This window comes from Mustela putorius, unplaced genomic scaffold, assembly GCF_011764305.1.
Source record: "Mustela putorius furo isolate JIRA1106 unplaced genomic scaffold, ASM1176430v1.1 tig00003853_pilon_pilon_pilon, whole genome shotgun sequence".
NCBI lineage: Eukaryota > Metazoa > Chordata > Mammalia > Carnivora > Mustelidae > Mustela > Mustela putorius.
The window spans coordinates 33,938,511-33,966,467 of NW_025422005.1; the positions used below are offsets into that span (position 1 = coordinate 33,938,511).

Sequence of the window (27,957 nt, forward strand, 5' to 3'; positions counted from 1 at the left end):
GCCGCCCTCCCGCTAGCCGCAATGCGGACTACGTTTCCCAGGGTACCCAGCGGCGGGGCCTTGGCTCAGTGGGGGCCTCGAGCGCCGCGCCGCTCCGTCGCCTGCTCGGGGGCGCGCGGGCCTGGGCGAGGACAAGACCAGAGACCCGGAATGAGTTTCTGCGCAGTTCCGCTGGGCCGTGCCGGGCTGTGCCGGGCCGGGCCGGGCCAGGGCAGGCGCGGGGGGAGGGTGGCGCCTGAGTCGGCCGTGCCGGGAACAGGCGCTGGGGGCAGCCCGCGCCTCGCTGAGGTCCCCGCCCCGTCCCGGCCGGGCCGGCTCGCCTGTCAGTCACTAGGGCGGCGGCGGCGGCGGTAGCGGGGCCGGAGCCGGGCGGTGAGAAGAGCGCGGGCCAGGCCGAGCGGAGGGGACCTGCCACAGCCCCTCAACTCTACGGACTCTTCGCCCTAGACTCGCGAAGCTGCACCCCTGCGCCTCGTCGGACGCCTCCGTAACCCGCGAAGGGCTCTCTCCCTCGTCACCCCCTACCCCGTGACCTCCTCGTAGGACCCGAGAGCTCCCTCAGACTAGGGTGTTGTGGGTACAGACCAACGACCCTGTGACCTCTCACGGGCCAGGGGCTCGGTTTCCCCCACAGGCCTGCCTTCCCTATGACTCCTTCCTCAGAGATTCTGGGGACAGAGCCGTAACCCACCACCGGGACCCCCGCCTGCGAACTCTTCACTGACGGCTCCCTCTTCGGAGTCCCCCTCATTGGCTTCCTCTTAAGAGCACCCTTTTGGCCTCTGGCAAGCCCCCCATCCCCGACCGAGGTGGGGAGGCCTCGGCAGCCATGCCCGCCCTGGGCCCCCTGTCACCCCACCGCTTCCTGGGGACCCAAGCCGGGGTTTAGCAGGGGGCCAGCAGCCAAGGGGCTGGGGCAGGAGACAGGTCAGGGTCCACCTCCCTGCTGGGGAGGGAGCAAAAATGGAGCGGCGGGAGGAGCAGCCAGGGGCTACAGGGGCTGGAGCAGCACCAGCCTTGGACTTCACTGTGGAGAACGTGGAGAAGGTATGAGGGCCCTGGGGTGGGCGGTCCAGTGACAGAGCAGAAGTTTTGGGGACTGATACCAATGCCAGAGCCCAGGCTTGGGCTGGGTGCCTGCTGGGATGGTGCCCTCAGAGCACCTGGCATTTGCTGTCTCTCTGGGCAGGCATGCACAGCAGTGTAGTGGTGTCCTAATGGTCTATTTTTGGCTTTCCTTAGACATGGGCTCTCTGTGGATACTCTAGGGTCTTGGGATGGTCCCTCCAGAGTGCTGATGGCCTAGACCTATAGCCACACTGGCTATTCTCCAGCTCCATGGGAACGGCATGAGCAGTGCAGTAAGAAACCAAGAACCCAGGAGACCTGCAGCTCAGTCTCCAGGAACCTTACAGATGCTGAGCCATCCTGGACATGTTTTGTGACCCAGGGGCTCAGAAAATTACCTGAAACTAAAACAGTCTGGGTTGTTTTCACTTTCTTGAAGAAGGGTCCTTCTTGTATTGGATGGAGGCCAGACCAGTCCTGGGCAGGCGGGAAGGGCTGGCCCCCTTTGTTTTGTGCTGGGTTCAAGGGGTTCAGGCCTGCTGGCAGCCTCAGGGTCCTTTCCTTGCTCTCCTGCCCACACAGCTTCCTGCCATGGCCTTCCCAGGTTCTCCCACTGCCCAGGCCATCTTTTTTTAACTGCTTCTCTGGTTCTTTTCTGTGTTCTGCCCCGGAGGCCTGGGATGCAGAAATGCCTCCCCACTGTGATGTATGGGGAGATAGGGTTACCTTGCTGGGAAGCGGGGAATGGTAACAGATATTCACTTCTTATTCTTGATCCCTTTTTGCCATTCCAAATGCAAGAATGCAACCCTTCTGCTTTTCTGTGCCTGCCTCAGCATCCTGGAGTGGTCAAAAAAGGGACAGTAGCTAGAACTTGCTGTCAGAAGTACAGATTGGGCTAAGACTACTTGAATGGAGCCTGCTTAGGGGGTCAGAGTCCTGACCTGGCTGTTCTACTCCCTGGGGCTGGGCGGTGTTGGCATGGTGGCGCACTCTTCCATGTGCTGCCAGGGAGACAAACCACTGTTTTCTTACTGTGTGAAGTCCCTATGGAATTGGGGCCCTGGGGATTTGGCTAGCTGAGAGCTCCAGACAAGGCATTTGCCAGGGCTGCTAGCCAAGACTTCTTGACCAGCTTTTTGGACCCTCACGTGTGCTCTCTGAGGGCTGTGCTCACCCTCCCTTCCAGTATGTCTCTGGCCTACGGCTGCCAGGCAAAATCTTAGCCCTGCTCAGATTTCACACTGGCTTTGGTGCCAGCATCTGGAGTGACCTAGGGATGATCCTGGGGGAGCTGAAGAGAAGTCTTGGAGTTGATGGGAGCAGCTGTGCCTGGGAGGGTCAGGGCCCCTCAGGCTATTCCATGTTCTACTCGGGCTTAGCTTCATCCCTGTGGAGCCATTCCTTCAACCTGGGCCTTGTCTTTTACCTCAGGTGTCTCCCTTTTGGGGAGCTCAACCTCCTCTTTCTGACTTCCTGTGGAGGTTCGCTCTCTGAACCCATAATGCTTTGCTATAAGGAGAAGAGAATATGGTAGAGCACGGGCAGAGTTCAGGCTCTCAAGATATCAGTAGAACCCTGGGCTCAGAAAACACTGTAGAGCCCTGGGCTCTTCCTGCTCAGCCCCTCAGAGAGAGCACACTTGCAGGACCAAGTCATACCCTCTGTTCTGGGCTCTGGCAGGATCCAGAGTGCCCAGCACCTGCTCAGTCCTGTGCTGTCCTGCAGGCGCTGCACCAGCTCTACTACGATCCCAACATTGAGAACAAGAACCTGGCTCAGAAATGGCTGATGCAGGCCCAGGTCTCCCCACAGGCCTGGCACTTCAGCTGGCAGCTACTGCAGCCCGACAAGGTGCCTGAGATCCAGTACTTTGGGGCCAGTGCCCTGCACATCAAGATCTCTCGCTACTGGAGTGACATACCCACTGACCAGTATGAAAGTCTAAAGGCACAGCTCTTCACCCAGATCACCCACTTTGCTAGTGGCTCCAAGATTGTGCTGACTCGGCTCTGTGTGGCACTGGCCTCCCTGGCTCTCAGCATGATGCCTGACGCTTGGCCATGTGCCGTGGCAGATATGGTACGGCTCTTCCAGGCTGAGGACTCACCGGTGGATGGTCAGGGCCGCTGCCTGGCCCTGCTCGAGCTGCTGACAGTGCTGCCGGAGGAGTTCCAGACGAGCCGTCTTCCCCAGTATCGCAAAGGCCTGGTGCGGGCCAGCCTGGCAGTGGAGTGCGGGGCTGTCTTCCCGTTGCTAGAGCAGCTGCTACAGCAGCCCAGCTCACCCAGCTGTGTGCGTCAGAAGGTGCTCAAGTGCTTTTCCAGCTGGGTGCAGCTGGAGGTGCCATTGCAGGACTGTGAGGCGCTCATTCAGGCTGCCTTTGCTGCTCTGCAGGACTCAGAGCTCTTCGACAGCAGTGTGGAGGCCATTGTCAATGCCATCTCGCAGCCTGATGCCCAGAGGTGAGCTGGTCCCCATCTTCCCAGAGAAGGACAGCTTGCTTGGCCATCCATCCATCCATTCAGTAAACACTATTTGAGTGCCTACGGCATACGTGCTCTTATGCTGGTGATACACAAGGAAGCAAACAAGACGTGGTCCTTATGGTTCAGAGAGGGAGACAGACAACTAACCATCCAACAAATTATTCATTACAATATTTGACTCTTTCTTCTTTTTCTCTCCACCAATCAGTCGCCAAGTCCTGGCTGTTCTACTCTTGACCATATTGCAAATCTATTTTTTCCGTCTCCACTGCCACCACCCTAGTCCAAGCTGTCATCATCTCTCTCCCCAAATTACTGCAGAGCTTTTTCACTAGTCCCCTGGTTTTTACTCTTGTACCTTTTACTGCACACCCCACAGCCAGAGTGGTCTTTTGAAAATGAGGATCCAGTTTGTCCTTTCTGCTCAGACCCCGTCAGTGGCTTTTTACAGTTCTTAGGATGAAGTTCAGAATCCTTAATGTGATTCACAAAGGTGCTGCACACTGTGGCTCATCTCTAGCCTCTTCTCATGCCACACTCCTTTCTTCACTCTCATATGATCTCTTCAGTTCCTTGACTGTCCCATGCTCCTTCTAGCCTCTAAACCATCCCATGTACTTGGCACATCATCTACCTCAGCTGAAACTTCACTTTCTTGGGAAAGCCATCAGTGATTTTTAACACTAAGTTTGGTCTCCTCAATTATTTCATCTCAGAGCTCCTACTGTTTCTCCTTCTTAGCCTATAACGCAGTTTCATTGTAAATTACCGTGTGTCTCCCCATTGGTCTCTCAGCTCTGTGAGGATGGGCACTGTGTCATTTTATTTTGTCACACTGTGCCTGGCAGCATTTGGTAGCATTCAGTATTTTTTGAACAGATGAGAAGTAGGAGTTGCCTGAATGGTGAGAGGTGGGAGCGGGGTGGGGGAGGTCAGGGGAGGAGTGAGTGTTCCAGACTTCAGAAACACAGCAGGGGCAAAGGCCTGTGGTGGGCAGCACCGTAGTACCCACAGGGGCCTGAAAGAAGGTGAGTGTAGTAAGCTGTTTGTGCAGATGTTTGTCAGGCACCTGTTTGTGTCTTGGGCCCTCTGCTGGGCACCCGGTGCACAGAGATGAATGGGTTGACTTCAGCAAGCCAGGAGCTCACAGTCTAACACACCTACCTAAAGGGGCAAGGATGGTCAATGAGATGAATGCCATAATGCAGAAAGCAGGGTTGGGGGTACTGTGAGAGCCCAGAGGAGGCATTTAACCCTATCTTAGGGTTGTGGAAGGCTTCCCAGAGGAGGTGTGCTTTAAAGAGCCTGAGCAATGAAAATGTGTTGAGAGAGCCTGGTGAGTGGGGGTGATTAAACAGCAGGGTTTAAGGGCCAGTTGGAGGTCTGATCCCTGATCATGCAAGACCTTGTCAGCTAGGTTTAAGATTTTGGTCTTCATCCTGAGGAGGATGTAAAGATATTAAAGGATTTCAAGCAGAGAAAATGGCATAATGAGATTTTTAGTATAGGTTGGATTGGACAGGGTAAGACTGGAGACACTAACAACACTATAGAGATAGGGCTTTTAGGGAGCCTGAGTGGCTCAGTCCGTTAAGTATCTAACTCTTGATCTCAGCTCAGGTCGTGATCTCAGGGTTGTGAGTTCAAGCCCCAAGTTGGGCTCCACACTGGGCATGAAGCCTACTTAAAAAATAAAAAAATAAAAAAAAAAGAGGAAGAAGAAGGAGAGATGGGCTTTAGAAACGCTTAACAGAGTTGGAGGGGAAAACACCCAAAGAGAGCATCAGAGAGTGGTTAATGGCTCCAGCCTTGGCATTTGTCACGTCTGAGTTTGAATCTCAGATGGTCCGCTTGCTAGATCTGAGACCTTGGGTAAGTCATTTTTAAGCCTCAGTTTCCTCATCAGTAAAATGGGTGTGATTGTATCAACCACACAGAGTTGTAAAGGCTTAAACAGGATAATATGTACAGGGCTCCTGGTGCTCTATAAAGAATATTTTGGTATGAGGATCAAAGAAGAGAAGGTCTGTGAAAGGTCTCTTGTGGTTCCTGTACACCCCATAAATGGTACTTGCCACCATTTATGGTATTTGTTACTGCATTCGTAGTTAGTCTGTCTTTCCTGTGGTTTCCCAGGTTTTCCAACTCAAGGTGGGTGCTGAGTCCCAGGGCTAGCCTTCCTCAGCAGCCTGTAGCTCAAGTGCCAGCTGGGCTCGGACAGTTAGTGGCTAAGGGGAATTGCCCGGGGCCACTGCATGGGTGATATGGGGTGTCCTTGGATACACCCAGGTTTACCCACCCAGCCAGTCTCGAGGGCTTTGGCAGGTAATTGATGCCTCTTCTCCTCTGAACGAATGAGCGAACAAGAAGCCAGTGAGGGAACCCACAGCCTCCTGAGCGCCCATTGGCTGCAGCCCCCATGGTTGCTTAGCAACTCTCCCCATTTTCTCAGCTCTCCTCCCAGAGCTCTAATTGCAGGTCTGGGCTGAGCTCAGTGTGAGTGGCAGCCAGCAAGTTCTAGCAGCCCTGCCCCGGCAGCTTGAGCTGACCAGTGGGAACTAGGCCTCTTAAACCCAGTCTCGGCCATGGCCTTAAAGATATCCTCTCTATCTCCCTCCCCGAAATCTACAAGCCTCCAGAAGCCTCAGACTTGTTCTTCTGCCTACTCACAGTTCTCAGGAATAGGTGCCCAGGTGGTAGGAAATCTAAACTAGTGTTTTCCCTGTTGGTGGGCTGCACCCAGCCTGGTGTCAGAGTTTAGGCCTTGCTCTGTTAGTCTAGTTTCCAGGACTCTGTCTTGAGAAAGTCACCTGTGGTTTTGACTCTTGGGTCATCTGGCCACTGTTATCCCCAGGTGTCCTGACGTTGGCTGTCCCCTTAACTGAGCTTGCACTCAGGTCCCCTTTCCCACTCTTCTAGAAGCTGCTTGGCTCTCTCTGCCTTGATTTTCTTTTTCCTGAAAATGCGTTTTTAATCCTAGAAAAGCTTTTCATTGGGGGCTGGGGGAAGAGAGAAGGTGAAATTAGACAGACTCTTGGCGGCTCTTATCAATTCAAATTTGAGATATGGACTGAGATTTGCATAGATCATTTGGAGAAATTCAGGCTGGGTCCTGAAAGAGCTGTCCTGCTGCAGTAGAAGCAGCTGCCCCAGCCTGGCATTTGTTTCTAAGTTACTGTATGACCTTGAGTAATACTCGGAGCCCTTCTGGACCATATTGTCCGTGATTGAGCCTATTATGCAACTCAAATATGACAAATCAAGAACCCAGTGAAGACTGAGTACCTGCTGGGTACATCAACTTCAGCAGGTGTGAGAGAGCCTTGGTAGGGATGCTTGGGGATAAAGCACTACCTCCTGCCCCCATCTCAGCTGCTGGGAAACTTGCAGGCCAGAGCTTTGGCCCTCCCCCTGCTCTTTGTGCCAGAGTCTGGCCTGAAGGTACCCATTGTCTGGTGGTGCAGCCTGTGTCAGGGTCATGAGACTGAAGCTATCCCAGCTGTCTCCAAGCTGCACCCTCTAGGGCTGTCTCTGGGTTGGGGGTATCCTCGCATGGGCACCTTGTCCCACCAGAATGGGGATTTGGAGAAAGCCAATATCTTGGGCTGGTTGCCTCTTGTTGTTATGAGACTACCTGCCTGCCTTGCAGCCTGCTTAGGGCGAATACAGATAGAACTCCTCTGGTACATCAGTCCCCCTTCCTCTCCATAGATTGCTCTGGTGACACTATGATTGGTAGCAGAGGGTCTCAAGCATCTGATCCCCCAACCTGCCGAGAGTATCATTTCCTCTGATTAGTCTGATTTCCACAGAGCAGGCTGCTGGAGAGGGGTCCAGTGAGTGGAGCTAGTGTTCTCTGTCTCTTTTGTATACTGTGCTTCCCCTGCTCCCCCTTTAAGATCATTGTGCCTCAGGACTCTGACTTGGACCCTTTTTTCTCTCATTCAGTGCTCATCTGCTCCCATAGCTTCAGTTATCAGTTGTTTGCCCATGACTGTCTCCTGCTCCAGCTTCTCTCTTGGGCTTCAGGTTTTCATATCCAACTCTTTGGACACTTCTGTTTGCAGATCTCACCAGGTACCTCTGATTCAACATGCCTAATGCTGAACTTACCACCTTCTGGCCTTCCATTAAATTTAGTACTATCCCCCTCCACCCACTTCTCCTGACCTCAGTAAACAGCTCCACCATCTTAGTAGTTGTCTCGTAACCTGAGAGCTGTCCTTAACTCTTCCCCATTGTTGTATCCAGTCAGTCATCAAGTCCTGACCATTTTGCCTCTTAGCTGTCTTCCAGTTCATCATCTACTGCTCTCCCTTCATACTGCCACCAGAGTACAAAGGAGTTCGGATTTGGTGGCAGGGAGTGGAATGGACAGTGGGGATTGATGCTGTCGGTGTCTCCTGAAATCTTGATCAGGGCTCCTGAGCCTGTATTAACTCCTCTGTTTCCTATCCTTGTTCAGTCTCCCTTAACACTGTCTATATTAGTTTCCTAGAGGGGCCGTAATAAAGTACCACTTTAAATAAAGTACACTGGGTAGCTTTAAACAACAGAAATTTACTGTCTCACTGTTGCGGAGGTTTGAAGTCCAAAGTCAAAGTGTTGGCTTCCTCTGAAAATCTATAGGGAAGCCCTTCCTAACCTCTACCTAGCTTCTGGCGGTTTGCTGGCAGTCTTGTTCCTTGGCTTGCGGTTGCATGACTCCAATCTTTACCTTTGTCATCACATGTCATTCTCCCTGTAAGTCTGTCTTCATGTGGTTGCCTTCTTTTAGGGATACCCGTTGTAGAGCTCTCCCTACTCTATGACCTCATCTGCACTGACCCTGTTTCCAAATAAGATTACATTCTGAGATATTAGAGATTAAGACTTCAGCATACTTTCTGAGGGGAGGATACAATTCAGCCCATAACAGTCTGCCCTCTAATCCCCAAAATTTATGTCCTTCCCACATGCAAAATATGTGCATCTCATTTCAACTTCACCAGACGTCTTAACCCATGCCAGCATCAAATGTAAGTCTAATTAGAGAACATAATTCAACCCATTCAACACTGACCTTCTTATACTTTCTTCCCAGAGTTCTCCTGGAGGTAGGCTCCTGACCTGAGGTTTTCCCCAACATGGGCAGCATTAAAGCTACCTTGTAGGCCCTGATCTCTTTTTCACTTTGGGTTTAATGTAGGGGAGGGGACTTGCTGGAAGACAGAGAGAATGTGCGTCTCTATCAAAGCTGGTGGGGGATGGGCAGGCAGCTCTGATGGGTCTCCTTAACTTCTTGCCTCCAGGTATGTGAACACACTTCTGAAACTCATCCCGCTGGTGCTGGGACTGCAAGATCAACTGAGACAGGCAGTTCAGAATGGGGATATGGAGACCTCCCATGGCATCTGTCGCATTGCTGTGGCCCTGGGCGAGAACCACTCCCGGTAAGGAGTGGGGCAGCTGCGGGTGGGGGGTAAGGAGTGGGGAATAGCAGGGCCCTCTAAGAGGTGGAGTTATGAAGCCCTACTGGGGGAGGTGGAATGACCTTATTATACGTCCTCCTTCCAAGGGCCTTGTTGGATCAAGTGGAGCACTGGCAGAGTTTCCTGGCCCTTGTCAACATGATTATGTTCTGTACTGGCATCCCTGGCCACTACCCTGTCAACGAGACCACCAGTTCCCTGACCCTCACCTTCTGGTACACGCTGCAGGTGTGTCTGTGTGACCTCCAGTAGGATTGAGCTGTAATTATAGAAGGCAGATCATGGACTTACGGGCCTGGTGCCTAGGTGGCTAACTTCCTTCCCTGGCTCTCTCAGGATGACATTCTGTCCTTCGAGGCAGAGAAGCAGGCTGTATACCAGCAGGTGTACCGGCCAGTCTACTTCCAGCTAGTGGATGTGCTTCTGCACAAGGCCCAGTTCCCTTCTGACGAGGAATACGGATTCTGGTCCTCAGATGAGAAGGAACAGTTCCGGATTTACAGGTGATGGTAGCAGGCAGTCCTACCTCTAAATAGAGTCCTGAACTGATGAAGGCAATAAGGAGAGGAACCCGAGACCAGCCTTCCTGAAACCTGGGGCTCCTTTCTCTATTCTCTAGGCACTTTTGCAGGGTTATGAGGGAATTGGTGGAGGTGGGCTTCTGGACTTGGGGGCAAGATTGGGCAGTGTATAAGGTCTTCATCTGCTTCTTAGGGTGGACATCTCAGATACGCTCATGTATGTGTATGAGATGCTGGGGGCCGAGCTGCTCAGCAACCTCTATGACAAGCTGGGCCGTTTGCTCACCAGCTCAGAGGAGCCCTACTCCTGGCAGGTACCTCCCAAACCTGATTCCCTCAGCCCTCCCAGAACTGTCATAATCTCCTCCTCAGCCAAGCCAGTGGCACCCTCTTTCCTCAGCACACAGAGGCCCTGCTCTATGGCTTCCAATCCATCGCAGAGACCATCGATGTCAATTATTCTGATGTGGTGCCTGGGCTCATTGGCCTCATTCCACGGATCAGCATCAGCAACGTGCAGCTGGCGGATACTGTCATGTTCACCATTGGTGAGACCTGGCACACACCCATGAGCACATTTCCAGAGCCACAGGCACCCATCCCTAGCCACAGTCAGCCTGCTGGTTCCTGTCCAGAATGGGAGAGACACACATGCCCACACACACAGTCAGCATTGCACCCAACAGACTGTCCTGGCACATCTAGGGGTCCTTCCTACAGTGTTCTGAGCTGCAATTCAGTCAGGCTTGTTTGCTTTCAATGGAACAGCACTGCTAGGCCTCTTCTGAGTAACTCCTTCCTGCTTCTCAGCTATAAAGCTCCTGTTTGAGGATGTGCATGCATATTTCCCTATTCAGTACTAAGACTGTAACTTGATCCTGCCAGAAGTTCTGTGTGCCTCACAGGAACATGGTACAAAGCCAGCCTGGCCTGCCTCCAATATCTTCCCCTCTTCCTTCTTCCCCCAGGAGCTCTGTCTGAATGGCTGGCTGACCACCCTGTCATGATCAACAGTGTTCTGCCCCTTGTACTGCATGCTCTAGGCAATCCTGAGCTCTCTGTCTCTTCTGTGTCCACCCTCAAGAAGATCTGCCGAGAATGCAAGTATGACCTGCCACCCTATGCTGCTAACATTGTGGCTGTCTCCCAGGTATGCAGGGGCCTGGGTGGGGCTGGGTCTCATGGCCCATTGCACTCCACTGATCCCATATTCCTTCTGTTTATCTCCAGGATGTGTTGATGAAACAGATCCACAAGGTGAGCCCAGAAGTTTCTAGGGGTCCTTGGGGATATTGTGGAAATCTGTGGAAATCCTCTTCTGCCCTTTCCTACCCCTTGTCTTTTGTTCCTGTTCTTGGAACCTTCCCCCAAGAGGTTCATTCCTCCTACCCATGGCCAGATATGTCCAGGATTGACTTTCTGTGTTCTGCCCCACAGACGAGCCAGTGCATGTGGCTGATGCAGGCACTGGGCTTCCTGCTGTCAGCCCTGCAGGTGGAGGAGATCCTTAAGAACCTGCACTCACTTATCTCGCCCTACATCCAGCAGCTGGAGAAGCTAGCAGAGGAGATAGTGAGTGAGCTGTGTGTGTGTGTGTGTGTGTGTGTGTGTGTGTACACACGGGTAGCCAGAGGGCAGGGATGGGCTTCCCTTTGTGTGGGCTGTGGCTGCTGGTGGGTGGGGTTGGAGTTGGCAGTCAGGGCTGGGATCAGGAGCCAAACTGAGGCTGGGAGATCCAGAGCTTGGTTTGATTCTCCCCATAGCCTAATCCTTCCAACAAGCTGGCCATTGTCCACATCTTGGGCCTTCTCTCCAACCTCTTCACCACACTGGATGTCAGTCATCATGAGGACGATCATGAAGGCCCTGAGCTCCGGAAGCTGCCAGTGCCACAGGGACCCAACCCCGTGGGTGATGTTGCCATTGTCCCCTTGACCATACACCCTGTGGGAATGTCATTGTTTCTCCCCAACTTTATGGGTAATATTGTCATTGTTCCCTTGGCCCCATGAGGCATGATGCATTTGGTCCTCTGACCCTGTGAATGACCTTATCATTGCCCTTCACTCTATAGAGAGTGATGTCATTGCCTCATCCAACCCTGTGGGCGATGTTGTCTTTGTCCTCAACCCAACTGGGGTGATGTCATTGTGGTTCCTTCGCCCCATGGGGGACACTGGCATTATCCTTCAACCTCCTAAGTGATGTAATTATGGACCCCTGTTTAACTCCCAACTTCTACTTCACTATTCACTGTTCCCTGTGGGCACTGGGGATACCTACATGCTCTACATGTATACATGTAATCAGATTGTTGCAAAGCAGTGTGACAAGTACCATGGTAAGCTTAGGCACATGGAGGTTGGGTGACCACTTATAAGCTGTTTGATCAGCTTTCCATTCAAAACCATGAATGTCAGACTCTGGCTTGCTCATCTCATAGAGCTGTGCTGGGTACCATATGTGAAAGTACTTTGCATACTATAAAGTTCTGAATAAATGTGGGAGACTGCTTGGGTCATTGTTCCCAGGGTTTCTCCTGGAGAAAAGGAAATCACAGTATCCTGGCTCCTCTCCTCAACTCCTCACCTTAGTTTCAGTTTCCCTTTTGGCTCTAGATCAAACTTGGGCCAGCATCCTCCAACAGAGCCCCTTCTCCTTCCATGATAGTCATTGTCCTGCCTTCCCTCACCTCCCAGGACCTCAATCTGCTCTCTGCTCCTCCATAAACTGCCATATATATGTATACCTTGGGGCTCTCCACCCTAGGCCTGTTTGGGTGACATAGCTTCTCCACTTCTTCAGGGGCTAGCCCTTAGGCTTTGGCACTAACAGGATTTTTCTGAGCAGAAATGGATAGAGAATTTTTTTTTTTTTTTAAAGTTACAAAGCTTTGGTAATTTTCTGAGGCCCTCATAATATCCCTGCTTTGCACTTTGAGGCTTCCTCTAAAATGATCCTTAGAATTCAGGATATTCTCTTTCATTCATGGGGGATTCAGTGATCTAGCCCTTCCCCCAAGGTCCCATTCACTGAGTCCTCAATGTCTAATCTGGGGTAATAGAGTTGAACTTCCAGCTTGCTTTGTATTACCTTGTCCATCTCGGGTGGGCGAGAGTGTGGTGGGGGCACCTCACTTCTTCCTGTGTCTTCAGGTGGTTGTGGTGTTGCAGCAGGTCTTCCAGCTTATCCAGAAGGTGCTGAGCAAATGGCTGAATGATGCCCAGGTGGTGGAGGTGAGCCCCTGTCCTTGCTGTCTACTCACATGGTGACTGTGCTTAGATATGGAGCAGGAGGAAAGTGTTGCTGCCCCATCTCAGTGAGGTGAATCTTGCACTACAGGTACAAGGAACTTTTTGGGAAGACATTCAGAACTTCCCAGTATCACAAAGTACTTGACCAAAGAACTATGATGTTGGTGCTGAGTGATAGTCAGGGGTCCGCTTTGTAATCAGAGACCTGCCTTTGGTCCCTTTTCAATTTAGGATTTTCTTGCTATTGCTGCTCTCTGAGAGGAAATGGTGGAGATGTAAGTAGCAAGACTTGAGTTGCAAAGTTCTATTCTCTGCCCCTTTGAGAAGGGCCTTTTTGACTCCTGCCTTTTGGGGTGAGGGTCAGACTTGTTTACCTTCCTGACATGCAGGGTCAGGATAGGCTTATAGGTAAGGGTCCCTCCTTAGGCCTCCTCTGTGCAGGGCTTTAGTTCTGTTCCAGCTGATTGTGAACTGCTAACCAGGGCCCCTTTACTTTCTGGTTTCTTTCTTTCTTTCTTAAAATATATTTGATGTTTAACATTGTTTAAATTTAAGTGTACAGCATGTGAATTTGGTATATTTCTGTGTTATAATGTGATTGCCATTGTATGATAATTGGCACCCCATCACATCCCATAATTATAGTTTCTTTTTAGTGGTTGGAGTAATTAAGATCTAGTCTCTTGGCAAGTTTGATGATCATAATATTGTCTATTTCATGGGCCCCTTTGCTTCCTTCCCAAGGCGGTATGCGCTATCTTTGAGAAGTCCGTTAAGACCCTGCTGGATGACTTTGCCCCCATGGTGCCACAGCTGTGTGAGATGCTGGGTCGGATGTACAGCACCATCCCCCAGGCCTCTGCTCTTGACCTCACTCGACAGGTGGGCCTTCTGACTGAGGCAGCAGTATTCTAGATTTCATCTGACCTTGGGATGGGGTGGATGGGTGGAATGGGGTGAATGGGTGCCCTGGCAGGGGTCCTGACCTGCATTCCGGGGATGCTGGCCAGTTCTTGTGAGACAGGGCCTCCACTGACCAGCATTCCCTGCTTTGTTGTAGCTGGTCCACATCTTTGCTCATGAACCTGCCCACTTTCCCCCAATTGAGGCCCTCTTCCTGCTCGTCACCTCCGTCACACTCACTCTCTTCCAGCAAGGTAGGTCCTGACCAGGGTCTCTGCTGCTGCCGCCACTGCCACTGCCTCTGCTTCCCTGACTGGGGAGCCAAAGCTGCCCACTCTGTTCTCCTCTATCCCCTGAGTTGCACATGGGACTTGATGGGAAACTTACAGGATCAAGCACAGCACAATTGTCACCCTACAAATAGCTGACATCTTAGGTTGAAGTGGATAAGAGAGTGAATGATGTCTTCTACTGGCCTGCTGGGCTCAGGGCCGATCTTGATGTGTGGGAAGGTGGGGCCAGAGCTCTGAGGGACTTGGGGCACTAGGCTGGCTCCTTTTCTATGGGATATAATGAAAAGGGGAAAGAACATGGGCTTTGGAGTCAGATAGACCTAGATTCTAAGCTCATCACCACCAACTAGTTGTGTGACCTTGGGCAAGTCACTTACCTTTGTTTTGTGGAGCCTTCGTTTCCATGTCCATGGAGTGGAGATTTCATGTACTCGATAGGGTTGTTATAGATATGAAAGTAGTGTCTTTTGGTCCCCTGACTTTGGGTTTTTTGCACAGGAAGTACTCAGGGAGTGTTGGTTCCTTTCCCTACACTCTAGGTCGAAACCCTTTGGCTGTGGCCCCAGCGCTTTATTCTCTGTGGCCCTCTGCCTGAGAGAGCTGGGAGCAGGGGGCTCCATGCTTCCCCTGCTGTCTACCCCAGGCTTCTAACTTGGAAAAGAAATGGTGCTGCTCTGCTAGCCTCATGAGTCTTGCCTGGATTTGTGGTCATAGGCTGGGCGCTCACCAGGGCTTTCCTCTGGAGCCAGAGTGCTCTCTGCTTATATGGTCAATGTGTGGTCCCATGATGCTGGCCTCTGCTCCAGTGGGCTGTGGGTAGGTACGAAGTGGGCAGAAACTTGAGCCAGAAACCAGGTGTGGCCATCCTTAACTCCACCTCTCCCACCCCTCATGTCTAGTCGGGGGCAAGTCTGGGTGGTCCTGGACCCTGATTATCCCATAGTTTGCCTACCTCTCCCCTCCCTCCATGACCACACCTCAGTGTGGGGTGTCTGGATCACCTCAGCAGTCTTCTAACTGCTTTCCCTGACATCTGCCCTTCTCCCCAGGCCCCTCTTTGCACCCTGCAGTTATAATGTTCTTTAGGAAACACACATCTGAATAATTTTCCTCCCCGGCTGGAAACCCTTTTTGTCGTTCTCCATTGCCTCAGGTTCTCCTCCCACTCCCACCCACATGATGCAGCTCCTGCTTACTCCTCAGTGTCTTCTGCCAGCGTCCCCGACATGCCAGCAGTCCAGCCACACCGACTTCTCCCTTCCTGTCCCATTGATCCTCTGACTGGAATGCCCTGTGCCCTTTACTGGGTGAGCGCCCCTCCTCCAAGCCTTGCCCACGCATCGGTCCTCAGAGGCTTCTTTGGGGCAGAATTGGGTGTTTCCGGACTTTGGGCTGGAACTACATCATGTACACACTGCTGACATGGCACCAGTCCTACTCAGTAATCTGCTTTTGTGTATTCATCTCTCTCCCTAGACTAAGCCCCTCAAGGGCAGGGTTGAGGCTCTTTTCTCTGCCTCCTCAGTGCCCAGAACAAGGCCAGAGTAGAGTAGGTATCAGACGCTGTTGAAGAGAGGAGGGTGAGGTCTCCCTGCCCTTGGAGCTTTTCTTCCCCACTGTCTGGGGCCTACTGCTAGCAGGGCATCTGCTGAATATCAAACATGCTGTCCACAGGGGGACCCAGGCATGGGGCACATTGGGCCTCACTTTCCAGGACTTGAGTAACTCGGAGCTCAGGTGTGAAGGAGATGGGCTTTCTCAGTGGCTCCTTGTAACCTGGAGAGGGAGGCAGGAAAGAGCTCATGGTCTGCTTTATGGTTGGGGAAACTGGGCATTTGTGGCTTGCACAAGATCACACAGCTCCTTAGTGGTGTTTCAGGCAGATGCTTGTGCGGTGCCTCCTCCTCAGAGTGGAGCAGCCCAAGCAGCCCTCTAGGCACATGCCTCGCCCTTACCACAGGTGTCAACAGCATTGGAAGCAGACTAGTGTCCAACGGCAATCAGATTTGTTGGCCTTATTGGTTGTCTTGCAGGACAGAATGGCCCTCTTACCTGTTACACTTCCCAGTCTTGCCATTCCTTTCTCAGCTTCTGCCTTCCCACTGCACCATGAGGTGACATGTTGACTGGTTTCCCTCTTACTTCGTGTGTCCAGATGGTGGGAGCTGGTGGTTTAGCCCTTAGCCTGGCCCTCTGCTGAGTCGGTGTCCATGTGGAGGGACTTTGTTGGGTGGGGCTCTCATTTTGGGCCTCATGATACAGTTTCTTCCCCAGACCCTGTCAGTTGCTTGGCCAGCCATCTCCACAGCATACTGGGCCCTGCCCTAGCCAAGGAGAAGTCCTCTGGTTTAAGTAGACCCAGGAGATTCCTTTCCTTGGCCAGACACAGAGCTCTAAGGCCACGGAAGTGAGAGGGCACCTGCTCAGGCCCTGATGCCCTCACCTTTCCGGGGCCTTTGGCCAGGCATTCATGGGAGTTACCAAGGACTGACCTCCCACCAACCCTGCCCTCCTCTTTGATGGCGAGTGTGGGGTGGTATGTGCTAGGAGGCAGTGTAGGGCCACCCCAGCCAGCCAGAGGCTGAAGCAAGAGTGTGGGGGTTGTTTGTTCAGCTCTGTGGAGTCCAACATTGCTCCAGCACCAAAGGATCACTCGGGGGACTGGCCTGAGGAGGAGTGGGGAGTAGGTGGAAGGCCCCTTGGGAGGGAGCTGGGGCAGGCCCGTCCTTCACTTTGCCGTCTCTTTCTGTTGGGCTTCTCCCAGTTCATGGTTTTTGTATGTTTTGTTTCTTTATCTTGCTTCCTGCTGCTCATGTGCCCCCACGCTGTCTCCCTGCAGGCTCTCAGTCCCACATAACTATATGAGGTTGAGTTGCTGTTTGTATAATTTTTTCTTAAGTTCCATCTTTATTATATTTTAGGGCCCAGGGATCATCCTGATATTGTTGATTCATTTATGCAACTCCTGGCACAGGTGTGTTTTAGTTTTATTCATTCACGTTCTGTTCTCTCTCTTTCTCTTTCTCTTATGTTGAAATTCAATTTAAGCCTATTTTTAGCTTTCTGTTGACAAATTTTTTTTCTGTTCAGTTGAATAGAGTTTCTTCATCTGTTTCCGTGGAAGTTGACAACCCAACATCCTCCTTTAGTGCCCCTTTGCCTCAACTAGCTCATTCTTCCACCAAGACCAGGGAGAGGCGATCCTGAAGGGAGGGAGCTGGGCTGGCCTGGGTGGGGGAGGGGGAGTAACTGTGCCCAGCAGCTCCTGTGCAGCTGTGATGCCTGAGAAGTTCAGGGGTAAGATTGGAGTTAAAGGGCCTGGGGTTCATTGTCCCCGTGCTCCTGCCGGGAACTGCCTGCCTCAGTGCCCCCAGCCTGCTCTGGAGAGGTGGCCAGGAGGAGCTCTAAAGGGAGGGGCTAAAGATGAATGTGCTCGGGACAAAGTCCTGAGTCCTGAGTCCTGAGTCAGGCTGGCAGATGGGTTTGCTGCTGCTGGGAGGTGGGGTGCTGGCTCCATTGTGAGACTGCGTTGGGATGTGTTTGTGTTTGGTGTGTGTTTAAGTGTGTTGGACCTTATTTGTGTGTTTTGACTTTGGAAACAGAAATCATGGAGCTGCTCTAAGTAGAGCAGCTATTGTGTTGGGATAAATGTGTACTTGAGTGTGGGCGTATGCACTGATGGATGTTGTATATTGATGTGCATTAGGCATTGATGGGTTTTGGACAGTGATATGTGTTGGAGGTATGTGTGTTGGGCTGTGGGAGTGTGTGTTTTAATGGAGGAGTGTATGTAGTGGTATCAGTAGGTCTGTATTAGGGGATGTAGGTTGTGGAAGATACATGTGTTGAGCTATGGGGACATGGGGTTAGTGTGGGGTTGATGGGGAGGTTCCTGTGGGTTGGGGTAATGATGTTTCTTTGCTTAATCATTCCACAAATATTTATTGAGTGTGTAATACACATTTGGTACTCTGCCAGATGCTGAGGATGTAATGGTAAGCAAAAGCAGGCACAGTTCTTACTCTCTTAGAACTCAAGTCTAGTAGAGGGGGTGGGGCGCAGTGGGAATGGGAAACAGGGAGTGTGTTCTGGGCCTAGATGGATGTGTGTGGGTATCTATGAGGGTGCATCCTTGGGGGTGAGACACTTATATGTGTGTTTGTGGATGGGTATGTCAGGAGAGTACATATGCTAGAGGACTGGGTAGCTTGAAGGTGTGGGCATGTGGACATGGCTGGGGGATGTGGGGAGGTTTGGGGGTGTGAATATGTAGCAGGGTGTGTTGCAAATGTAGGGAAGTCCGTATAAGGGATGTGATAGAGTTGTGTTTGAGGGTAAGTAGGGTGTTCCCAGAGAAGGTACGTGAGAGTGTGTTTGTACATGAATGAACCTAGGGTAGTGAAATGTATGTGAGGGGATGGGGGGTTAGGCATCTACATGGTATGCGTTGGGGGGCTGCTGAAGAGCAGCAGTGTTTGATGACTGCTGGAGCTGTGCAGAGTATCTCCTGTGACCTGAGGATGTGCCTGCCATTCGTGTCCTGGTGCCACTTGGGATGGGCTCTCTGGCCATCCTTCCATTCCCCCCACATGGCAGCACTGACTCCTGGGCTGGGTGTGGCTGAGAAGGGCCTGGACACAGGGTGTCCTGGTTGAATGGTGGGGCCATTGGCTCCAAGGCTCCTACCCTACTTTTCCTATTTCTAAGCTGGAGGGTGTTTGAGGAATGCAGGTGGGATGTGGGGAGGGGTGCTTTTGGACTGGGCTTCACATCCAGCTGCCATCTCTTCCTGCTGTCCTGTTAACAAATCCAGGGGGTTTTGACTGCCTCCAAATCAAAGCAGTCACTGCTGGCTACCTGGAACCTGCAGGAGATCTGACCTTGATGGAGGGGAGAATAAATGTTTGCTCAGGGAGTGACTTGGGACCCAAGCTTTCTGTATTGTGACAACCCCCCCCGAACCTCTCACACACACCAGTGCATTCAAGTACACGTACATGTACATAGTATCCCCTGGCTGCTCCCTTCCTGACTTACTGAACTGTGGGATGGGGTGGGTCCCCCAGAGATGGCTGGGTGGCTGATTTTGGCAGCCTGTAACCTATGGTGCGTGAAGTTGGGGCCTGGGGTGGCAGGTGAGTGGGGGGCAAGGGGGGTTGGTCCTTGCAGCTGGTTGGGGCTGGGCTTACCAGCTCCACCTCCTGCAGGCTCTGAAGCGGAAGCCAGATTTGTTCCTGTGTGAACGATTGGATGTCAAAGCTGTGTTCCAGTGTGGTAAGTGGGGCCAGGTGGACAGGAGGGCCTGGGGCCCCTTCAGGAGGATCTTTAGGCCCTATCTGATCTGCCTCTGCCTCTCCTGCAGCTGTGCTGGCCCTCAAGTTCCCCGAGGCACCTACTGTCAAGGCCTCCTGTGGCTTCTTTGTGAGTCCCATGCTCAGTCCTGACCCCCACCACCCTGTACCCAGCCCTGTTCAGGACTCCAGAGGGTAGGGATGTGGTGTGCCAGTCTTGTCCCCAGGGAGAGTGGGGAAAGAGCTGAGGCTGACAGGCCTCTCCATCCTCTGTAGACAGAGCTGCTGCCTCGGTGTGGGGAAGTAGAACCCGTGGGGAAAGTGGTTCAAGAGGATGGCCGTATGCTGCTCATAGCAGTGCTGGAGGTGAGATGGAGCCAGTGTTTGAGGGGGGTGGGGTGCCCCTCACTGCCAAGGCAGCTGCCCTTCTGGGAAGCTGGGGCCTTTGGTTCCCTAAACTCTCTGACTCTGTTTCTTCATCAGTTAAATGGCTGACAGTTGTTAGGGTTGCTGTGAGGATCAGCCAGCTCTCAGAAAACAGTATTCACTTGTCATGTGCAGTTTGGCTGAGGAACTGTTTGGGAGTGGGTGGGATGTGGCTAGGCACCCTTGCCACAAAAGGTGCAAGGCCCTAGTGTGCTGAAAACCCATCTCCCTCAGGCCATTGGGGGCCAGGCCTCCCGCAGCCTCATGGACTGCTTTGCCGACATCCTATTTGCTCTGAACAAACACTGCTTCAGCCTCCTGAGCATGTGGATCAAGGAGGCCCTGCAGCCACCCGGTTTTCCCTCTGCCCGCCTCAGCCCTGAACAGAAGGACACCTTCAGCCAGCAGATCCTTCGGTGAGCAGAGCTGGCGGGGCCTGGGCTTGGGTCCAGAGGAGAGGGCGGCAGTGGTGGATGGTACTAACCTCATCTCCCTTCCCTTCTTCAGTGAGCGAGTGAACAAGAGGCGGGTGAAGGAGATGGTGAAGGAATTCACACTGCTGTGCCGGGGGCTTCATGGCACAGATTATACAGCTGACTACTGAGGGGCGCCCCGTCCCACCTACGCCTCCTCACCCCTCCCTGTCCCCAAAGAGTAAACCTGGATCTTCATTGCATTGCTGTCTCGGCTTCCTTTCCTCTGCCACCACCACCTAACTGGGCGAAGGCCTGGGGGAAGAATGAGGGAATGTTTGGATCCAGGCCTTTGTAGGGAGTTGTGGGGCCAACTTCTAGCTCCTAGAGCAGAAGGGATCCACTGTAGCAAAGCCTCCTAGGCTGGAGCCGTTCATAATATTGCCATTGCCTTTGGGTTGGAATGGTCCTGCAGTAATGTGACCAACCTCCCCCCCACCCACACTGCCACCCATTAAATTAGTTCCAGCATTCGTGCATGCATACATTTATTAAATCAACAATGCTGAGCACTAGCCCCCTAGTTCTGCCTTGCTTTGTTCTCTCTGAACAAAGGCTAATCTACTCCATAGCCACCATGTTAAGCTGGGAGAATGGGACCAGTGAGGGAAGGCTGCATGGAGGAATTTTTATTTCTTTTTTTTTTGTTTAGGATTTTATTTATTAAAAAAAAAAAAAAATTTTTATTTGTCAGAGAGAGAGAGAGCATGAGCATACACAAGCAGGGGCAGTGGCAGGCAGAGGGAGAAGCAGGCTCCCCACTGAGCAAGGAGCCCAACATAGGACTCAATCCCAGGACCCTGAGGTCATGACCTGAGTCAAAGGTAGACTCAGCCACCTAGGTGTCCCTCAACTTTCATTTCTGATGGAAATGGATGGTTTCCTAGATAGAGCACTTGGGGCTTTTGGCTGAAGTGAGGTGGGGCAGGGTCCAGCTTGAAGGGAGGAAATGGAGAGTGGTTTTCAATTCCAGGATAGGTTTCTTGTATGGGGTTATGGAGGCCAAACTTGCACATGGTTGAGGAAAGATATATAAAGTGGGGCTGAGCATGTGTGGTAGGAAGCATGGCAGCCCACAGGGGAAGAGGAATGCATAACCTGGAGCTGTCTTCATACCCAGAGCGCTCCACCTCTGTGGTACCTGACCAGCTCCTGATGGTCAAGGCTCAGTCAGGACCAAGGACAGCTCCTGGATGGCTGTTGATCCTTAGCAGGGTTCTGCCCCTTTCCGTCTCCACCGACCTTGTCTCTTAGATATCCAGCCTTCTCCTCAGTAAGATCTTAAGAGGAGGGTTCGGATCTCCCCATTTCCATTCCTGAACCTTGTGTCTCCTCGGAGGTGATAGGAGAACTAGTTACTCCCGTGTTTGTCTCACTCCTTCCCCTGTTTTTTACCCATCTTTGCACAAGAATGGAGGCACATCTTTTTTTTTTTTTTTTTAAAGATTTTATTTATTTATTTATTTGACAGAGAGAGAGATCACAAGTAGGCGGAGAGTCAGGCAGAGAGAGAGAGAGAGAAGCAGGCTCCCGCTGAGCAAAGAGCCCGATGCGGGGCTTGATCCCAGGACCCTGAGATCATGACCTGAGCCGAAGGCAGCGGCTTAATCCACTGAGCCACCCAGGCGCCCCTGGAGGCACATCTTCATTCATTCTCTTTCCATGCCAGCTAGCATCAGTCCCTGTTTCATATGCCATCTCGAGACCCTTCTTCAGTCCCATTTTCACTCTTGATTTCTCACTTCTCCTGAAGCATGTAGAGATGTTTCTTTCTTTCTTTCTTTCTTTTTTTTAAGATTTTATTTGTTTATTTGTCAGAGAGCACAAGCAGGGGAGCAGCAGGCAGAGCAGGCAGAAGGAGAAGCAGGCTCCCCGATGAGCAGGGACCCAGGACCCTGAGATCATAACCCAAGCTGAAGGCAGACACTCAACCATCTGAGCCACCCACGTGCCCCAGAAATGTTTCTATTAGTCCTTTTCTCCTACTACATGGTATCCAAGTGTTTTCCTCACTATCCCCCATGATCAAATGTAGCATATATAAGCTAGGAGAATGAGGGGGTAAAGCCTACTTTCTGAAGTCAAATCTGGGTTTGATACTGATTGTGCCACTGACTTGCCATGTCTTACTAGGACCTCAGTGTCCTCATCTGTAAAATGGGACAATTCTTTTTGTTTTCCAAGATTTTATTTTTTAAAATAATCTGTATAATCACCATGGGGCCCAAACTCACAACCCTGAGATCAAGAGTCCCACGCTCTGCCTACTGAGCAAGCCAGGTGCTCTTGGGACAAGTTTTACTCCAAAGACTGTTAACTTTAAGAATGTAGTACCTGGTGAACAGTGAGTGCTCAGTATTTACCCGGTTAACAGACTACTGTGAGGATAACAGCCATGCTTTCAGTATATGATATGCAAAGGACTACTTTGTAAACTTTTGTATCTAAATTCATTTGAGCCAGCAATCCTATTAGGAATCATCTTGCTACAACCCCCACTTACGGATGAAGAAACAGCCACAGAGACGTTGAATAAGTAGCAATGGCAGAGCACAGTATCCAAACCTAGGCAGTTTGGCACCTGAATTGAAAATTATGCAATGCTACTTCCTAGATGATAGAGTGGAATGAAGTGCTTAACAGTGTACCACGATGGGAGCTGCTCAAACGAATATTTTCAGGGGGTTGCTTTTTTTTTTCCCCTAAGTTTATTTATTTAATCTGTACCCCGTGGGGCTCCAACTCACAACCCTGCGATCAAGAGTCACATGCTCTTCTGACTGAGCCAGCCAGGACCCGGTGGTGGCACTTTTTCCGAGTGCCATTGGCGGTCTGAACAGGAAAAACAGCCGCTGGAGAAGAGGACCAGGGGAACTACAATACCCACAAGGCTCCGCGCCTTCCTCTGCCTCCCAATTGACTTGGGCTCTGGAGCAGATCATTGGTTCTCTGAGGGCGGCCTGGCGAGGATTGGAAGGCGGGAGCAGTGCTAGTTTAAGATTGGCGAAACTACTGCCAGCCCCGCCTTAAAAACCCGGAAGCAATCCCCCACATGCCCTCGTGTAGTGGTTTAGCCGAAAAACGCGAGTTTGGAGGCGTGGAGGGGTGGTCCGAGGGCTACGCACCGACTTCCCAGATTCGCCGCTCTCATTAAATGACTCTGACTTACTGAGGGCTGCTTTTAAGGACGCGGGGCCTGAAGTTGACCGAGGGAGTTCCCCGCAGCTTCCCGCCACCCAAGCAGTGCCTCATGGAGTCTACGTTCAGCAGCCCCGCTGAGGCAGCGCTGCAGCGAGAGGCGGGCTCCCCGGGGCAGCTCACTCCTCCAGAGGACCTGCACCGCGTGTACGAGCTGGAGAGAGTCGCTGAATTTGTCCGTGACCTGGGGTGTCAGCGGGTGAGGGCAGGTTAGGGAGGCGTGGCTCACCTTGGAATGGGTTTCCCAGAAGATCTGGATATGGGGATAGTTTTGTGAGGATTGGGCGGGGGTGGACGGGGGCAGTTGCTCCTCTGGGCGGAGGGGCTTTGAAGGTTAGCCAGGGACCTCTGGACGGTTTTTCTTGAAGAGGGTGGAGGAGAGGCTGTTCCTTACTCTGTGGCTTATACTTACAGGTGGCCTTGCAGTTCCCTGACCAGCTATTGGGAGATGCTGGGGCCGTGGCTGCACGACTGGAGGGGACCACAGGGTCGAAGATGTTCATTCTGGGCGACACGGCCTATGGCAGGTATGAATCTGAGCTTGAGGATTGGGGGCAAGGGTAGGGGCTGGGGAGTAAGTACAGGGTCCGAGGCTCTTGGTGTTTCCCTTCTATGACCGTGTCTGCCCCCAGTGGCTTGTCTCTTTTCTTGATGATGATGCTCCCTCTTATAGCTGCTCCCCTGAGTGACAGTGTCTTCATTTATAACATCGTTTACTTCACTGGTGACATTTCAGGCTTCACATTTCCCGTGAAGGGCAGCAGCTGTTTTCCTGATGAGAACTCTTCTCACTAATGGTATCTCCCCTGCAGCTGCTGTGTGGATGTACTGGGTGCTGAACAAGCTGGCGCTCAGGCCCTTGTACATTTTGGCCCTGCCTGCTTAAGCCCTCCAGCCCGCCCACTGCCTGTGGCCTTCGTCCTTGGTCAACGTTCTGTGCAGTTGGAGCTCTGTGCCAAGGCCTTTGAGGCCCAGAACCCAGACGGCAAAGCGCCTGTGGTGCTGCTAAGTGAGCCGGCCTGTGCCCACGCCTTAGGTGAGGGTTTTTGCTGGGGCATGCAAGAAGGGCGGGCCAGCTACTTTGTGCCTTGATAGTCACATTTCAATATACTCCCACAGAGCTCTTGATACGGGCTTGATCCCAGTCTTTGCTTTTGGGTCACATTCAGTCTCCTGGGGATGATGGGGTTCCTCCTTTGGCAGACCCCAACTCTAACACCACCTCCTTCTTCCAGAGGCCTTGGCCACTCTCCTGCGCCCGCGGTACCTGGACCTGCTTGTCTCCAGCCCAGCTCTTCCATTGCCAGTGGGCTCCTGTAGTCCAGAGCCTGAGCCCCTGGAGCGTTTTGGGCGCCGCTTCCCCCTGGCTCCAGGGAGGTGTCTGGAAGAATATGGTGCCTTCTATGTGGGGGGCTCTGCAGCCAGTGCTGACCTTGATCTTGACCCAGACCTGAGCCGGCTGCTCTTGGGCTGGGCACCAGGGCAGCCCTTCTTCACCTGCTGCCCAGATACAGGGCAGACTCAGGATGAAGGTGTCCGGGCTGGGCGGCTAAAGGCACGTAGACACTATCTGGTAGAGAGGGCCAAAGATGCCCGTGTGGTAGGGCTGTTGGCAGGGACACTGGGTGTGGCCCAACACCGTGAGGCACTGGCACACTTGCGGAACCTGGCTCAGGCTGCAGGCAAGCGTAGCTATGTGTTGGCCCTGGGGCGGCCCACACCTCCCAAGCTCGCCAACTTCCCTGAAGTGGATGTCTTTGTGCTGTTGGCCTGCCCTCTTGGTGCTTTAGCTCCACAGCCTTCTGGTGGCTTCTTCCGGCCTGTGTTGGCACCATGTGAGCTGGAAGCTGCCTGCAACCCTGCCTGGCCACCTGCAGGCCTGGCTCCCCACCTCACACATTATGCGGATTTATTGCCTGGTGAGTGCTGGGGTATTGCCTGAGCTGGAAACATGTGGGGCAGGAATCGGGCCAGTATGGATCCTCTTTCTCCCTCCCAGGTTCTCCCTTCCACGTGCCCCTCCCACCACCTGACTCAGAACTGTGGGACACCCCAGATGTGTCCCTCATTACTGGGGAACTCCGACCCCCACCTGTGTGGAAGCCATCAGATGATCCTGCGTGTTTGGCCCTGACCTTGCGGCCCCAGCTAGAGCTGGCTGAGAGCAGCCCTGCAGGTAAGTGTGCCAAGTCTCTGCTCCCAGCTGAACTCTTTCCCCAGATTCCGCCCACTTGGCCTCAGTCCCCTCTCTCTACAGCCTTGTACCTTAGTTCCCGGAGCTGGCAAGGGTTGCAGCCCCGTTTGGGTCAGACACCGGTGACAGGAGCTGTGAGTGGAAGACGAGGGATTGCCATCGCCTACGAGGATGAGGGAAGCAGCTGATACCATCTGGCCCAGAGACACAGATGGACTTAAGAATTGCTGCAAAGACCTTTAATGCTCCCTGCATCCGCCTCCTTTGCCAGAATCCTTGAAGGAGCCTGGATTCAGGGAAGGGTGGACAGCCCCTCACCGAGGAAGGGAATCCTGCTCTGTCCCTGTCCTGCCCCTGGCACAAGGCTTAGCATATAGTGACTTGATAAATACCTGTTGGACTGATGGAACTGATTTGGGGCTTTCCTGAAGTCTTACGGGCCCATCTGTCCTCCTGGGAACAGCCCAGGACCTCTGGCCAGTCCCAGTTTCTGATGTGCAATTGAGGGTTTGCCCTTGTCAAAGGTCCTAGATAGTCTAGACCAGGGTTTCCTAACTTTGGTACCATTGACGTTTTGGACCAGATAATTCTTTGCTGTGGGGGGGCTATTCTGTGCACTATAGTACGTTTAGCATCGTCTCTGGCTTCTGCCCACCCACTCGATGCCACCAACATACCCAATTGTGGTAACCAAAAATGCCTCCAGACATTGACAGGTGTCTGCTGTAGGGGCAAAACTGTCCCTAGTTGAGAACCACTGGTGTAGACCTGTGTTGTTTGACAAAGTAACCACTAGACACCCATGGCTATTAAATGTGAATTTGAATTACTTAAAATTAAAAATTTCTCAGGGTGCCTGGCTGGCTCAGCTGGAAAAGTGTGCAGCTCTTGATCATGAGTTCAACATGGTGGGTCAACAGATTACTAAAAAAGTTAACTTTAAGAATAAAAAATAAAAACTCCATTTCTCAGTCACACTAGTCACATTTCAATGGTCATTTAGCCACAGGAGAGGACAATGCAGCTATAGGACGTTTCCATTATTTCAGAAGCTTCTGTTGGACAATGCTAGTCTATACTGATTCCTATTTTGTTTCTCACAGGAGATCACAGAAACTTGAATAAACTGGATACTTTTTCTCCTTCTGTTTCTTTTTATTCATCAAACACTATAGGTCCTGAGTGGAGATGTGAACTGTATTTAACTGGATTCCTGTCCTCACAGTGTAGTTAGGAAGAGGGGCAGTTAAATAAGCAATTGCAAGACAGTGAAACTACGTTCAGTGAGGAGGGAAGGCCCTGGGAGCACTTTTTTTTTTTTTTTAAAGATTTTATTTATTTGACAGATAGCACAATTAAGCAGATTGGCAGGCAGAGGGAGAGAGAGAAGCAGGCTCTCTCCTGAGCATGGAGTCCAATGTGGGACACAATCCCAGGACCCTGGAATCATGACCGGAGTCGAAGACAGCCGCTTAACTAACTGAGTCACCCAGGCACCCCATGGGGCATTTCTTCATTACCAAGTTTGCAGACACTCTTGGCATACTGGCACTGTCCAAGATGTTGAAGAAGCAGGTAGAGATGTGGTCCCTTCTCTCAGGGAGTGCCCAGTCTACTGGTAGAGGCAGATCTGTAAACTGACTGTGGCAGCGGACAAAATGGGCACCAGTTGTGTATTTTACAAATACATATGGAGCTCCCACTGTGTGCCAGGCACTGGAAATACCGTAAGCTCAACAGAAACCCTTTCATGGTACTTACATTCTCATGGGGGGTGGAGGAAGAGAGATGGACAAAATACTTAGTATGGAAATGGTGATAGGTACTATGGAGAACTTTAAAGCTGGGAAGAAGCATAAGGAATAGTGGACTGCAGTATTTTTTTTTTAAAGATTTTATTTATTTATTTGACAGAGATCACAAGTAGGCAGAGAGGCAGACAGAGAGAGAGAGAGGAGGAAGCAGGCTCCCTGCTGAGCAGAGAGCCTGATGCGGGACTCAATCCCAGGACCCTGAGATCACGACCTGAGCCGAAGGCAGCAGCTTAACCCACAGAGCCACCCAGGTGCCCATGGATTGCAGTATTAAACGAGATGATTAGGGAAGGCCTTTTGAAGAAGGTAAGCAAAGACTGAAAGGAAGTTATGGAGTGAGCCATATGGATAAGTAGACGCAGAGGGAACAAATGCAAGAATGATGTAGTGGGGGTATGGCTGGTATGTTCAAAGAATAGCAAGGAGGCCAGTGCAGTTAATGGGGGAATATTAGATGAGATCAGGTAAGGGGCATGGGAAGCTGTACCAGGAGAGGCCTAGTAGTAGGCCATTACTAGGACTGTGGCTTTTATTCTGAGTGAAATGGCATTTTATTAAATAT

General features: G+C 52.0%; 2 protein-coding genes across 10 annotated transcripts; both read left to right on the forward strand.

The window, feature by feature from the left end:
* Nucleotides 1–170: 170 nt before the first annotated feature.
* IPO13 (importin 13) lies at nt 171–20,392 on the forward strand. Of its 4 annotated transcripts, none has more exons than XM_004740548.3 (20): nt 176–1,047; nt 2,797–3,533; nt 8,849–8,989; nt 9,115–9,256; nt 9,365–9,531; nt 9,743–9,863; nt 9,950–10,097; nt 10,518–10,699; nt 10,780–10,806; nt 10,987–11,121; nt 11,313–11,456; nt 12,705–12,785; nt 13,548–13,685; nt 13,864–13,960; nt 16,921–16,973; nt 19,207–19,273; nt 19,362–19,420; nt 19,567–19,656; nt 19,951–20,132; nt 20,224–20,392. In XM_004740548.3, exons 1-20 carry the CDS (start codon nt 964–966, stop codon nt 20,318–20,320), a joined length of 2,892 nt encoding a protein of 963 aa, XP_004740605.1. In that variant the 5' UTR covers nt 176–963; the 3' UTR covers nt 20,321–20,392. The 4 variants fall into 4 exon arrangements, 3 of the variants coding, with proteins under 3 accessions (XP_044920315.1, XP_004740605.1, XP_012900201.1); XM_013044747.2 differs by having other exon boundaries at nt 12,726–12,785; XR_006601739.1 differs by lacking the exons at nt 16,921–16,973; nt 19,951–20,132; nt 20,224–20,392 and having other exon boundaries at nt 173–1,047; nt 19,567–19,649.
* A 2,815-nt stretch (nt 20,393–23,207) lies between these two features.
* On the forward strand, nt 23,208–26,723 carry DPH2 (diphthamide biosynthesis 2). 6 transcript variants are annotated; one of them, XM_004740545.3, is made up of 6 exons: nt 23,215–23,586; nt 23,802–23,914; nt 24,200–24,423; nt 24,623–25,306; nt 25,387–25,563; nt 25,645–26,723. In XM_004740545.3, the coding sequence occupies exons 1-6, from the start codon at nt 23,440–23,442 to the stop codon at nt 25,767–25,769; spliced, it is 1,470 nt and encodes a 489-aa protein (XP_004740602.1). In that variant the 5' UTR covers nt 23,215–23,439; the 3' UTR covers nt 25,770–26,723. The 6 variants fall into 6 exon arrangements, with proteins under 6 accessions (XP_012900200.1, XP_004740602.1, XP_044920318.1 ...); XM_045064383.1 differs by having other exon boundaries at nt 23,215–23,534; XM_045064382.1 differs by having other exon boundaries at nt 23,459–23,596.
* The last annotated feature ends 1,234 nt before the right edge of the window (nt 26,724–27,957 follow it).